The following is a 14,953-nucleotide window of genomic DNA, read 5'->3' as shown; positions in this document are numbered from 1 at the left end:
GTGGCGCAGCGGTCTAAGGCACTGCAGCTCAGTGCTAGAGGCGTCACTACAGACACCCTGGTTCGAATCCAGACTGTATCACAACCGGCCGTGATTGGGAGGCCCATAGAGCAGCGCACAATTGGCCCAACGTCGTCCGGGTTTGCCGGTGTAGGCCATCATTGTAAATAAGAATTTGTTCTTTATGGACTTGCCTAGTTAAATAAAAAATAAAACCTTCATTGCTGAATAGTTTGTAGCACATAGTTGGCGCCTGCATGCATTGACAAACACTTTATGGTAGTATCACTATGGATAGACAGACTTTATTCTAATGCCACCATAAGCTATGATCTCTCTCAATATTAGGTCATATCCATAAATCATGACCAAATACACTTCAATTCTCTATTAAATATATTTTATTTCATAATCTAATTTTTACAGAATAAAAATAAACAGCAAACTAAATAAATTGAACCAACAAAGTTGGGCAAGGAGGACTCAAAAAAGTGAATAAAATCCTGTTGGTTGTGGTCAGTACTGAGTAATAGGATAGACAACATGCAGGAATAATAGTCAAAAGTCCTGTGGAAAATTATCCACATGGACAACCATGACCACTGACACAGTTTCAACTTGGTGTATTGGTTGATTAAGTTCCTTGGTATAGTGCAGATTAAATTATACAACATACAGTAGTTTTTCCAGTGCTTCTCAACACAACAGCACAACACATGAACAGTAGAGACCTACACATGCAAAATACATTTTGCTTTGAGAGCGAAAACATACTTGATAGGTTGAATCTTTGGGTTTTAGTGTTTCTAAGTGCTTTCCAGTGCAACTGACAAATTCAAAAAAACAATCATATTTCATTTATTCCATTCATACGCCAGAATATGAAGTGTTCTTGGTTAGGCATACAGTAATCTCAGAAGGCTGCCAAGAGAGACTAGGCATACAGACACTGGATGTACAACCCTCAGGTCTATAAGAGATGTCAATTCCTACTTGAGGATCACAAGTAAAACCTATATACATATTCAAAAGGTCATCATGCCGACTGAGGCCAAATCCGGTAGTGTAGTCACTTGTCGCCTCTACCCATAGAGCTGCATGGTACTGTTATCATTTTCCCTGCCCCAGAGGGCTGCAACTCCTCAGGTCCAATGGAACTGGTAGCCCCTAGACAGCACCAGGCTCTCCAGGTCTCTGTCCTCAGCCCTCTCCTGCAGTCGCTGCTCCTCCAGCAGGCTGACCAGAGTGTCTCTCCTCTCCACCACCTTCATGATCTCGGTCAGCATCTGCTGCTCCTCCGCCAGCTCACTGGAGCTCTTCCTGGAGTCTGCAAAGGGCCATTGGAGAGGAGAGATTGTAAAATGGTAGAGGAGGAGAAGGAGGGGTGGAGACAGACAGATGGACAAAGTAGGACATGGTAATTTAGAAAACATTCTCAACAAGTTCCACAGATAAAGGACAAGTTCCACAGATAAAGGACAAGTTCCACAGATAAAGGACAAGTTCCACAGATAAAGGACAAGTTCCACAGATAAAGGACAAGTTCCACAGATAAAGGACAAGTTCCACAGATAATGGGCCGCGAAAGTATTATAACTGGACCGCAAACGTATACTACAATGACAGTGTGTGACCCGTACCATCTACTCCCATCCTGCGTCGTAGATCTGTCTGTAGTTGACTCTGTCTGTCCTCCAGCTCCAGTTCCTGAGCACTAACAGACAAAACAACCCATTTCAAACACACTTCACTCCATAAGATGGTCTGTGTCTGAGAATGCAGTGTCCCTCATCTTTTCCTACTTACAATATGACTAGCTCTTCCTCATAGCGTGCAAGTTTGTTCTTCTCCAGGACCAGCTTGAACCACATTTGGAGGAGCTCGTGCTCATCAGAGAGACCATCACCTTTGTCTGATAGAGGGAGAGAGCAAGGTTAGAATCAGCTACCCCAGATAATATAGAAGTTTGATCATCCCGTTTCTTCATTCCTCATTACGTCCAAGGTCGACTAATAAGCTCCCTGTCACAAGGTTATTCAGTAGATCTGGAATGACAACAGTTTCACTTGTCTCCAGGGGTGTTTTGACTGTACTATGTGGGAGGTATTTGAGGACAGTAGCTCTGATCTTGATGAACTCACAGATGTTATTTCAAACTATGTGGAGTCAGTTGTGCCTACTAAAACCTGTAAAATATTCTCTAACAATAAGCCTTGGGTATCAAAACATCTAAAATCACTACTTTATTAGGAAGAAGGCACTTTATGCTGCGGGTGATAGACAGGCTTTAAGAGATGTACAATGTGAGATCAAAAGACAGATACTGGTGGACAAGGAGGCATACAAGCAAAGGGTGGAGAGGAGCCTCTCCTTGGGTAACTAAAGGGTGGCCTGGCAATGGATTAAATCCATGGCTAGTGCCACCCATATACAGTGGGGAGAACAAGTATTTGATACACTGCCGATTTTGCAGGTTTTCCTACTTTCAAAGCATGTAGAGGTCTGTATTTTTTTTAAATCATAGGTATACTTCAACTGTGAGAGACGGAATCTAAAACAAAACCCCAGAAAATCACTTTGTATGATTTTTAAGTAATTCATTTGCATTTTATTGCATGACATTAGTATTTGATCACCTACCAACCAGTAAAAATTCCAGCTACTTATGTCATGCAATAAAATGCAAATGAATTACTTAAAAATCATACAATGTGATTTTCTGGATTTTTGTTTTAGATTCCGTCTCTCACAGTTGAAGTGTAGCTATGATAAACAATTTGACCTCTACATGCTTTGTAAGTAGGAAAACTTGCAAAATCGGCAGTGTATCAAATACTTGTTCTCCCCACTGCAGGTAGAGGAAAAACCAGTGCTGACCTTGGGAGACATGAGGGCCAGAACATGAGAAGAAAACATTCCGTTCATTAGCCAAGATTTGAATAAGACAATTTTGTGTCGGAGGTAAAACAAATGGAAGCATCATTACAAATGTCTGAGAGGGTTGAGGCTAAACATGCTGATGTAGTGACGTTGTTCAGGGGATGTAATTTACACAAAAGCCCAGACAAAATAAGTGGCCGTGTTAAAGCACTGTGCTGAACAATTGGCTGGTGTTAATAGACATTTTCCAATCCTCACTCGACCAGCAACAAGTGCCAGTTTTGTTTAGAAAAACTCAATTATACCCATTCCTAAAGCATCTATTCCCTCTGTGCTGAATGACTACCGCCCTGTCTCCTTGACATCCTTAGTAATAAAATGCCTTGAGAAAATTGTGAAAAGTCATGTTCTCAGTGCCACCCAGAAGCTCCTCACCCATTGCAGTTTGCCTATCAGCCCAGCAGAGGAGTTGATTATGTCATTCTTTACTCTCCTCAACATGGTCTATAGACATCTAGAGGGTGTAGTCTCCTTAACATGGTCTATAGACATCTAGAGGGTGTAGTTTCCTCAACATAGTCTATAGACATCTAGAGGGTGTAGTCTCCTTAACATGGTCTATAGACATTTAGAGGGTGTAGTTTCCTCAACATGGTCTATAGACATCTAGAGGGTGTAGTTTCCTCAACATGGTCTATAGACATCTAGAGGGTGTAGTTTCCTCAACATGGTCTATAGACATTTAGAGGGTGTAGTTTCCTCAACATGTTCTATAGACATCTAGAGGGTGTAGTCTCCTTAACATAGTCTATAGACATCTAGAGGGTGCCAAATCCCATGTCAGGGTTTTGTTTGTTGACTTTTCTTCTACCTTCAACACAATCCAGCCTTACATTCTTGCAGACTCATTCGGGACTTCTCCTTAGATGGGGAACTAGTCTTGTGGTTGTTGGACTTCCTGAGCCAGAGGTCACAGCGGGTCAAGGTAGGTCCCCACGTGTCAGACATGCGCACCACCAACAAAGGCTCTCCTCAGGGATGTGTTTTGTCCCCACTCCTGTACATCTTGTACACTAATAGTTGTACTAGTTCCCATCCTGACAGACACATCGTTAAGTTCGCTGATGAGACTGCCTTTATCAGCCTGTTGCATGATGACGAAGAACACCATGGCCCGTTCCTAGATGACTTTGTAGAGTGGTGTGAGGAATCCCACTTGGTCCTCAATACCAACAAAATCAAAGAGATGTGCATAGACTTCAGGAAGCGTACAACACCTCCCTCTGCAACATCTGAGGTCAGAACATAGAGATTGTAGAGGAATACACATACCTGGGTGTCCTCTTGGACAATAAGCTTCAGTGGAGTAAATGTACAGACCTGATCTACAAAAAGAGTCAGACTGTACTTTCTCAAAAAGCTGGGCTACTTTTAATGTTGACTGTTCTATACTTATTCTGTTTTACAAATCTTTCATTGAGAGTATTTTAACTTTTAGTATTGTTTGTTGGTTTGGCATTGCCACTGTCAGACAGAGAAATATGCTGAGAAGGATTATCACCACAGCAAGCAAGGTACTTGGAGTCTAACAGACAGGTGTGGATGAGATCTTTAAGATCTTTATGGCCCTCCGCAAGGCTCACAAAATAATTTTAGACCCAAGTCACCCCCTGTCCCCGGACTTCGAACTACTCCCCTCTAGGCGCAGGTATAGGGCACCCATTGGCAGGAAAAAGAGAATTAGACAATAATTTGTGCCAGGTGTGAAATCCCTCCTAAATAGCTCGGGCTAATGTTCCTATCGACCCAGTAAGGCCAGCAGGCTACTAGCTGTATTGTATTTAAACGCCAATTTAAATGTGTACATGACATTACAACAAAATGACAAAGTCAGTAAAGTAAAAGTAGATGGCCATAGTAATGGTCCTGTAACCCCTGGCCTGTTGCAACAGTCTCCAACAGACAGTGGGGAGAACAAGTATTTGATACACTGACGATTTTGCAGGTTTTCCTACTTACAAAGCATGTCGGGGTCTGTCATTTTTTATCATAGGTACACTTCAACTGTGAGACAGAGAATCTAAAACAAAAATTCAGAAAATCACATTGTATGATTTTTAAGTAATTAATTTGAATTTTATTGCATGACATAAGTATTTGATCACCTACCAACCAGTAAGAATTCCAGCTCTCACAGACCTGTTAGTTTTTCTTTAAATTAAGAAGCCCTCCTGTTCTCCCCTCATTACCTGTATTAACTGCACCGGTTTGAACTTGTTACCTGTATAAAAGACACCTGTCCACACACTCAATCAAACAGACTCCAACCTCTCCACAATGGCCAAGACCAGAGAGGGTGTAAGGACATCAGGGATACAATTGTAGACCTGCACAAGGCTGGGATGGGCTACAGGACAATAGGCAAGCAGCTTGGTGAGAAGGCAACAACTGTGCAATTATTAGAAAATGGAAGAAGTTCAAGATGATCGTCCTTCTGTAGCTCAGTTGGTAGAGCATGGCGCTTGTAACGCCAGGGTAGTGGGTTCGATCCCCGGGACCACCCATACGTAGAATGTATGCACACATGACTGTAAGTCGCTTTGGATAAAAGCGTCTGCTAAATGGCATATATATTATTATTATATATTATGGTCAATCACCCTCGGTCTGGGGCTCCATGCAAGATCTCACCTCGTGGGGCATCAAAGATCATGAGGAAGGTGGAGGATCATCCCAGAACTACATGGCAGGACTGGGATCACAGTCTCAAAGAAAACCATTAGTAACACACTACACCGTCATGGATTAAAATCCTGCAGCGCATGCAAGGTCCTCCTGCGCATGTCCAGGCCCGTCTGAAGTTGCCAATGGCCATCTGGATGATCCAGAGGAGGAATGGGAGAAGGTCATGTGGTCTGATGAGACGAAAATAGAGCTTTATGGTCTAAACTCCACTCTCCGTGTTTGGAGGAAGAAGAAGGATGAGTACAATCCCAAGAACACCATCCCAACCATGAAGCATGGAGATGGAAACATCATTCTTTGGCGATGCTTTTCTGCAAAAGGGACAGGACGACTGCACCGAGGGGAGGATGGATGGGGCCATGTATCGCGAGATCTTGGCCAACAACCTCCTCCCCTCAGTAAGAGCATTGAAGATGAGTCGTGGTTGGGTCTTCCATGACAGTGTAACCTGCGGACAACAGGCTAAAGGTTTTTTATATTTTTTTATATATACTAACACTGAGCATTACACTGACTACAGCTACATTATATGAAACAGACCCATTCGTAGAGTGTGTTTGATTGAAGGACAGCTCCTAATGCTTCTGATTCGTTGCTATATCTATCTTGATGCCCTCAATCTCACACAAATTATCAATGAACCTACCAAGTACAACCCCAAATCTGTAAACACGGGCACCCTCATAGATATCATCCTGACAAACCTGCCATCTAAATACACTTCTGCTGTCTTCAATCGGGATCTCAGCGATCCCTGCCTCATCGCCTGCGTCCGTATTGGGTCTGCGGTCAAACGACCATCCCTCATCACTGTAAAACGCCCCCTAAAACACTTCAGCGAGCAGGCCTTTCTAATCGACTTGGCCTGGGTATCCTGGAAGGATATTGACCTCATTCCATCAGTAAAGGATGCCTGGTAATTCATTAAAAGTGCTTTCCTCACCATCTTAAATAAGCATGCCCCATTCAAAACATTTCGAACCAGGAACAGATATAGCCCTTGGTTCACTCCAGACCTGACTGCCCTTGACCAGCACAAAAACATCCTGTGGCGTACTGCATTAGCATCGAATAGCCCCGCGATATGCAACTTTCCAGGGAAGTTAGGAACCAATATACACAGGCAGTTAGGAAAGCTAAGGCTCGATTTTTCAAACAGAAAATGTGCATCCTGTAGCACGAACTCGAAAAAGTTCTGGGGCACTGTAAAGTCCATGGAGAATAAGAGCACCTCCTTCCAGCTACCCACTGCAATGAGGCTAGGAAACACTGTCACCACCGAACAATCTATGATAATTGAGAATTTCAAATAGAATTTTTCTACGGCTGGCCATGCTTTCCACCTGGCTACCCCTACACCAGTCAACAGCCCTGCACCCCCCCACAGCAACTTGCCCAAACCTTTCTCCTTCACCCAAATCCAGATAGCTGATGATCTGAAAGAGCTGCAAAATCTGGACCCCTACTAATCAGTTGGGCAAGACAATCTGGACCTTCTCTTTCTAAAATTATCCGCCGCAATTGTTGCAACCCCTATTACTAGCCACGGTCATCCCCCTCTTTAAAAAAGGGGGGAGACACTCTAGACCCAAACTGTTACAGACCTATATCCATCCTGCCCTGCTTTCTGAAGTCTTTGAAAGTAAGTCAACAAACAGATCAACGACCATTTCGAATCCCACCGTACCTTCTCCACTCTGCAATCTGGTTTCAGAGCTGGTCATGCACCTCAGCCACGCTCAAGGTCCTAAACGATATCATAACCGCCATCAATAAAATACAATACTGTGCAGCGGTATTCATCCACCAAGGCATTCGACTCTGTAAATTACCGCATTCTTATCGGCAGACTCAAAAGCCTTGGTTTCGACTGCCTCGCCAACTTCTTCTCAGACAGAGTTCAGTGGGTTAAATCGAAGGGCCTGTTGTCCAGACCTCTGGCAGTCTCTATGGGGGTGCCACAGGGTTCAATTCTCGGGCCGACTCTCTTCTCTGTATACATCAATGTCGCTCTTGCTGCTGGTGATTTTCTGATCCACCTCTACACAGACGACACCATTCTGTATACTTCTGGCCCTTCTTTGGACACTTACCTAACCTCCAGACGATATTCAATGCCATACAACTCTCCTTCCGTGGCCACCAACTGCTCTTAAATGCAAGCAAAACTAAATGTATGCTCTTTAACCGATCACTGCCCACACCTGCCCGCCCGTTCAGCATCACTACTCTGGATGGTTCTGACTTAGAATATGTGGACAATTACAAATAAAATTGTAAAGCTATCCTACCGATCCTTGACTTTGGCGATGTCATTTATAAAATAGCCTCCAACACTCTACTCAGCAAATTGGATGCAGTCTATCACAGTGTCATCCGTTTTGTCACCAAAGCCCCATATAGTACCCACCACTGCAACCTGTATGCTCCATATTCGTCACCAAACCCACTGGCTCCAGGTCATCTATAAGTCTTTGCTAGGTAAAGCCCCGCCTGATCTAGCTCACTGGTCACCATAGCAGCACCCACCCGTAGCACACGCTCCAGCAGGTATATTTCACTGGTCATCCCCAAAGCCAACACTTCCTTTGGATGCCTTTCCTTCCAGTTTTCTGCTGTCAATGACTGGAACGAACTGCAAAAATCACTGAAGCTGGAGACTCATATCTCCCTCACTAACTTTAAGCATCAGCTGTCAGAGCAGCTCACCTATCACTGCACCTGTACATAGCCCATATCTAAATTACCCATCCAACTACCTCATCTCCATATTGTTATTTATTTATTTGCTCCATTGCACCCCAGTATCTCTAATTTCACATCATCATCTGCACATCTATCACTCCAGTGTTTAATTGCTCAATTGTAATTACTTCGCCACTACGGCCTATTTATTGCCTTACCTCCCTAATCTTACCTCATTTGCACAAGCTGTATATAGTTTTTTTCCTATTGTGTTATTGACTGTACATTTGTTTATTCCATGTGTAACTCTGTTGTTTGTGTCGCACTGCTTTGCTTTATCATGGCCAGGTCGCAGTTGTAAATGAGAACTTGTTCTCCACTGGCCTACCTGGTTAAATAAAGTTTTTTAAATTATTATTATTTTTAAAATGAACCATTATGCTCGGTCTTCATTGTCAGACTGTTTTCTCTCAACTGTGTAGGAAACCTTTTCTCCCCCATTGCCATATACTGTTCAGCACTGTGACCCTGGCCTTCAAATACCCCTGCAAACATCCAGAAATTGAATAAAGACAAATAAAGGAAGACTGACATAAAAAAAAAAATCCTAAACTTTTTCATACTTAGAATCTTGCCAATCATATACACTCGGGTCATTGTCTGACACCTACTCCTACCCTCTTGCAATCCAGTCGGAGTCTGTGAATAATATCAATGAACAAAGAGCCTATTGAGCCATGAGACCTTCGGCCTTTGCCTTAATTCCATTATCCAAACAAAGCCATGTAAACAGGCACAATGGTTGCCTCTGCTGCCGCTGCCCTTCAGGCCCGCATCACAAGAGACACTCTCCCTGTAGTTTTTGAATCAGAATTTGCAAGGCCATTCACTGTACTCAATGGTACTTAGACCACAGACACTCAGTCTCTGAGGAGGCTTTTAACATTGAGCCTGACTATAGAACAAAACATGAGTTCAAAAAGGTCTTTACACAGGAGATGATGCTTTCCATTTAACAATAGAAGGACACAAACTTGGATGAAACAACTGCATTACTCAGGCCTACGTTTGTGTGCTTTTTATGCACTGTAATTTAATGAAATTATAATATAAGTAACAGCTAATTATGGTTAAACTCTCAATCATTCTTTATCTGGAGAGTGCAGAAGCAACAAACACATTTCTAATTTACAATTTTGGCAAAACACAATTTACCTTTGAGGAATATGATCACCAGTATGAAAAGATTACTTTTGAAAAGACTAGCCGGAATAACCATTTTTCATTATAAAGTATCTGTCTTTAATGACGAACTTGTATATCACCATGTGCAAGGCTAATGAAACATGGGAAAGCTTTCCCCCCTCCTTCCTCTCTTCACAAGGCCAATTGCCACCGCAGTGATTTCTAAACAATTTCAACTTCAAATTGTTATTTTGGTTGAATGCAAATGACTATAATTTGGTAGTTTTTATTATGCATTTTCCTAGCAAAGGCATCAGTGTAGTTCTGACTCTAGACTTGGCCTACTCTAGATAAGGAAATTGAAATCATTATTAGAAAAGCATTGCCACTTGCAAACCTCACAGAAACAGGAAAACTATTCCTGAGCATAGGTCATTCTGAATCCAGTGTTTTCATGTCTCAACTATATGTTCTTGGCTGACGTCAAACTAAGACAGTTCCATTACAAACAGTGCCTTTCTCCACTCTCTGTGCATAGCTCAGTCTTCATGTGCCATGTCTTTGTGTGTTACCTTCAGAGATAAGGCCACTCTGATTCAAGGACATAACACTCACTTACTGAACATTCTGATTTTAACCTCTCCATTCCTTTGTCATAATTTCATAAAATGCTCTGGCCCCGAGTCATAGAGCTACGTCAACCGAATGGATACACTTGTGTATTTACATAACTCATACGCGGAGCAGCTGTTGGAATCAATCCACACAGCATGAGATGACAAACGTGCATTCTGTTGGGACAGTGTGGCTCACCTGGGGCTTCACCTCGAAGGACCTTCTCAATGGTCACCCCTCTCTCCTCCAGGTCTCGCTGCTTCTCCCCGACTTCCTCCAGCTGCCTCTGGATGATCTTCACACAATAAACACCAGGTCAGATTCAACCAAGGCAGCCTCACAATGGCTCAACACACAATATTTACATCCCATTCATCACCCCAACAAATCAAATACATTTGTGGAAGAGATAATTAGTGAGTCAAATGTTTGAGAGAATCCTTATAAACTGGGTGGTTTGAGCCCTGAATGCTGATTGGCTTACAGCTGTGGAGCGCTGTAAACCACGGGTATGACATAACATGTATTTTTACTGCTCTAATTCAAAACAAAACTTTGTCACATGTGCCAAATACAACAAGTGTAGACCTTACCGTGAAATGCTTACCTACAAGCCCTTAACCTGTAGAGTGTAGGGGGCAGTATTTTGATGTTTGGATGAAAAACATACCCAAATGAAACTGCCTATTGCTCAGGCCCAGAAACTAGAATATACATATAATTGTCAGATTAGAATAGAAAACACTAAAGTTTTCCAAAACTGTCAAAATATTGTCTGTGAGTATAACAGAACTGATATTGCAGGCGAAAACCTGAGGTATATGCTGTTTTTCCTGAAACCTCTCTGTTCCATTTCCTGCCTTCCCTCCATTTAAAGGGATATCAACCAGATTCCTTTTCCTATGGCTTCCACATGGTGTGAACAGTCTTTAGACATAGTTTCATCCTTTTATTCTGAAAAATGAGCAAGAACGATCACATCGCGTCATTGGATGGCTGGGTGCCAGCAGAGTTTTGCATGCACCAACAGCTTGGAGCAGACATTTTCTCTCTCTCTCTCCTATTGAAAAAGCTACGGTCTGGTTGAAATATTATCGATTATTTATTGTAAAAACAAACTGAGGATTGATTATAAATTGATTGATTATAAAAACGTTTGACATGATTCTACGAACTTTACGGATACTATTTGGAATTTGTGTCTGCCCCGTCGTGACCGCTCGAGCCTCTGGATTACTGAACATAACGGCTAAGAGCGTCGTGCATAAGAACAGCCCTTAGCCGTGGTATATTGGCCATATACCACACCCCCCTCTGGCCTTATTGCTTAAATATAAAACATGTAAATGAATGGCGAATGAAAACGGAAGGCCTCTGGTGTGGTAGTGCTGTTTTGTTGTCTATGTGCTCTACAGTACCTGGGCTCTGTGGAGCCTCTTCAGCTGCTCTCGCTTGGCCTGTTGAATCACAGTCTTCTCCTGTCTCCTCCTCTGTCTCTCCGAGCTCCCATGGAACTAAACACAGACCGACAAGACAGTGTCACACAACAGTTACCTCACACCAGAGTTAAACCCCTCTGATCGTAGTCCCAACTATTAGGGGTCTGGGCATATCAATCTGACACAGTATCTTATCAGTCATGCGATTGACCTGCACTTGATCCTGGCGGAAGTGGCAGTGGTAGTAATTATGTTAAGTAAACAAGGCAGTTCCTAACAGAGAGCTGCAAAATGGTGCTCAAAAAAAAGAGGGTGGTATGTGTGTGGTGTGTTGTGAAGCCATGGCCAAGACCTATTACAACACCAGATTGGGATTTCCTCCCCGTATGTAAGGTGATATGAGCAGGTCATGATGTGCTTCTTCAGCCTTCCCAGTAAAGCCTCTCTAATGGAGTATGGATTATCTGTTCTCGGGTCCTGACCTGTCTCTTCATATCTCTTCTGTATCCTCCGCCTTGAGGAGAGCTGCTTTTAAAATCACTGATCTGACATGACATGGATTGGTGTAAGTTAGCTTTCACCTGTCATTTATTTTTATTTATTATGTTTAGTTCGTTCTATCGGTTCTGTTGCTAGAGATGAGACCCTGTCCCCTGTCGTTCAGTCTTTTTGTTCTGTCTGTGGACGCAACCCGATCGTTCGTCCTAAATGTTCCATTGCCAAACTGTCTGGCAAAATTCTTAATCCTTGCTTGCTAGCCAGCCAACTACGGCTAACTTCGTCACATCAAAGAATGCAGCCATAATAACAGCAAAGTAGCTACATTTGCATAAGGTGTTTTCTAGATACATTTATTTGGATACATCCATAACAATGAAGTAATGAGGCGCGATTTCGCCTTGCATAGAAATTTGCTCTTTCGTCAGTGCATTGTTGTTCAGATGCCAGCCGATTCATGATTTCAACTGGCTGAGAAACGCTGTTGCAAATATCGGAGACAGACGGCAAGGTTTATACAAATCTCCGCTGTTGAAAACTAAATGTTAATCAAAAAGAAATGCAAGATAATTTCTAAATGCTTTTAATAGTGGAGATCAAGTTAATACATTGCCTGGCTGGGCTGATGCGACAGTGGATTCCATCTGAATACGCAACAGAGTACTGTAAATAGGCATTTTAACGTCACAAATTAAGCCGGTGGTAACTTGTGGAATAGACACAGGCTGGAATGCGGTTTTAACCAATAAGCATTCAGGATTAGACCCATACATTGTCAGTGATTATTTCAGAGGATGGTAGGAAGGATTTATGCATGTAAGAGTTTTGGAACAGGGCCCTTACCTTCTGTTTGGCTGGGACGTGCTCATCGTCACTTGAGGAGTCGGACACATCTTTCTGCTGTTTGCTGGAGGCTGTGTATAGATGAGGGAACATGAGCACAGACTGAAGCAGTGGTCAAAAACTGTAGAAAGTAGTTGTACACGCACTTCAACTATGTTATTTACATTAAAACACTAAGTATAGGCTACTATAGTAACCTTCTCATTTATCGCATGTACTGAATTAATAGCATTGTAGCATTTATTAGCTCCATGTGAAATTCAACGATGACAAGGGAGTAGAAGCATATAACATAACTCTCATCACATCCTCGTTTGAGTCCTAATCCCTGACCTTGGTTCCTGATGTTGGACAGGATGGTCCTGATGTCCTTCTCCTGACCCCCCACTCCCACGCTCTCCGGTCCCCCCCTCTTCTTCAGCCTCAGGGAGGAGAAAACGTTGAGCTTCCTGGGCGGCAGTGAAGCCATGTCGTCTGTGGTGAAGGATCCTACAGACTTGTTGCTGCCTAGGGAGACCTGTTCCAGTAGCGTGGGCAGGTCTGTGGGTCTGTCACCCATGGAGGCCTTGAGTGGATGTGGGGATGGCTGGCTCTTCGGCCCCACTTCCACTGTTTGGGCCTCCTGGCTTTGGGCGGTATCCCCAAACAGGGAGCTAAAGCTGAAGGCTCCATCAGACAGAGGCCTACGCTTGGTGGGACTGTTGTTTTTCCTCCTGGTGACAACCGTGTTTGAGTCTGTCGTTGTCCTTGATACTCCAAAAGACCTCCTGAAAGCATTGGCCCACACCTGGAATGCAGACGGAACTGGCTGGGGCTGAGCTGGCTGGGGCTGAGCTGGGACTGGTTCTGCCTCTACCCGAGGCAATAGGTCTTTCGGGGGGATCTGGTCCCCAGGTTTGGGATGTGTGGAAGGATCTCTTCCTCCAGGGCCTCGGGCCTCCTCTCGAGTAGCCAGGTTCCAGTCCAGGAGTTTCTCTCTCTCAGACAGGGACAGTGTCAGCCTTTTCTTATGGCCGACTGCTTCCCCCAGCTGGGGCACTTTTGTGACCGGGCACTCTTCTTTACCCATCGATGAACTCTGATTCTGAGAATCTGCAGGTGGTTTAGGACCATCATGGGAGACCTGCTGAACAAAGACAAAGTCCTGTTTTATTGCTCAGTCGCAATATGTGAATGTTTATATATCACAGGAAATGGTTGAGTATCTGTTTGAATATTGTGCTTTACCAGTGGTTCAATCTCCTCAAAATCAGAGTTGGCCTCTTCAGTGTTGGGCTCCTCTTTTTCTGCAGCTTTTTCACGTGAGAAGTGCCTCACCAGGATGAGAGGGAGAGCTGAAGGAGTAGAGTACAACAGACAACATGCTTGATCAGAGCTCATGCAACTACTGTAGGTCAGACTTTAATATTGCAGACAGATTGTGGCTTCCATCAATGTAAATGTCTGCGTCATTGCCCAATTCACCAGCTTGTGTGTGTGTGTTTTAAATATATATACATACACCTTTTTATTTGTATATATTTTCCTTTATTAGTTTCCCCTAATTGGAGTAAACTAATGAACAACAACATTTAGGCTTCAACTTCCAGCTTAAACATACTTTATAAATAAACACAGACAGTATATCTTACAATGGTTATCTTTTGTTTGTTTTTAGCCCCTTTTAGCTACCCTCAACCCCTCCCATCTACTTCTGAAGACCATCCCATTTGCCATATATTTTTAACTGTACTGTTTCAAGTCCTCCCATCCACTCAACTCCTCCCATCCATCTTTGAACCATATCCAGTTTTGGTGTTTATTTGACATATATTTTTAACTGTGCTGTTATGTTTCACAAAAGTTCTGAACCTTGCTATTCTCATAGTTTCTAAAGATTGTACTTAAAAAAATTTTTTTTTTAAGAGTATTATATTATTGAGCAATTGACTATGGTTTTTCAAATCACCCGGCAGTGCTATTTGCAGTTAGCTCCAGGTAAATGTTGCAATTCTTCAGCCATTCCTGAACCTGTGACCAAAAACAAGCTATGTATGGACAGTACCAGAGTTGGGATGTGTGTG

General features: G+C 43.0%; 1 protein-coding gene across 3 annotated transcripts in view; it reads right to left on the bottom strand.

Annotated features, from left to right (window-relative positions):
• Positions 1–386: 386 nt before the first annotated feature.
• The window catches only part of LOC124034241 (protein-methionine sulfoxide oxidase mical2b-like), a 112,786-nt gene continuing 98,219 nt past the window's right edge, over positions 387–14,953 (bottom strand). For 2 of the 3 annotated variants that reach the window (XM_046347155.1, XM_046347147.1), the window contains exons 23-30: positions 14,118–14,224; positions 13,224–14,016; positions 12,891–12,961; positions 11,529–11,624; positions 10,309–10,405; positions 1,807–1,912; positions 1,641–1,714; positions 387–1,327 (exon numbers count right to left, since the gene is read on the bottom strand). In XM_046347155.1, coding sequence (XP_046203111.1) covers positions 1,143–1,327; positions 1,641–1,714; positions 1,807–1,912; positions 10,309–10,405; positions 11,529–11,624; positions 12,891–12,961; positions 13,224–14,016; positions 14,118–14,224 — 1,529 coding nt within the window. In that variant the 3' untranslated portion in view covers positions 387–1,142. The remainder of the gene's footprint in view (positions 1,328–1,640; positions 1,715–1,806; positions 1,913–10,308; positions 10,406–11,528; positions 11,625–12,890; positions 12,962–13,223; positions 14,017–14,117; positions 14,225–14,953) is intronic. The other variant, XM_046347164.1, reaches the window with a different exon arrangement.

Source organism: Oncorhynchus gorbuscha, linkage group LG01 (genome assembly GCF_021184085.1).
Source record: "Oncorhynchus gorbuscha isolate QuinsamMale2020 ecotype Even-year linkage group LG01, OgorEven_v1.0, whole genome shotgun sequence".
Lineage (NCBI taxonomy): Eukaryota > Metazoa > Chordata > Actinopteri > Salmoniformes > Salmonidae > Oncorhynchus > Oncorhynchus gorbuscha.
Note: the sequence above shows the minus strand (reverse complement) of the source record. Positions and strands in the feature narration are given on the sequence as shown.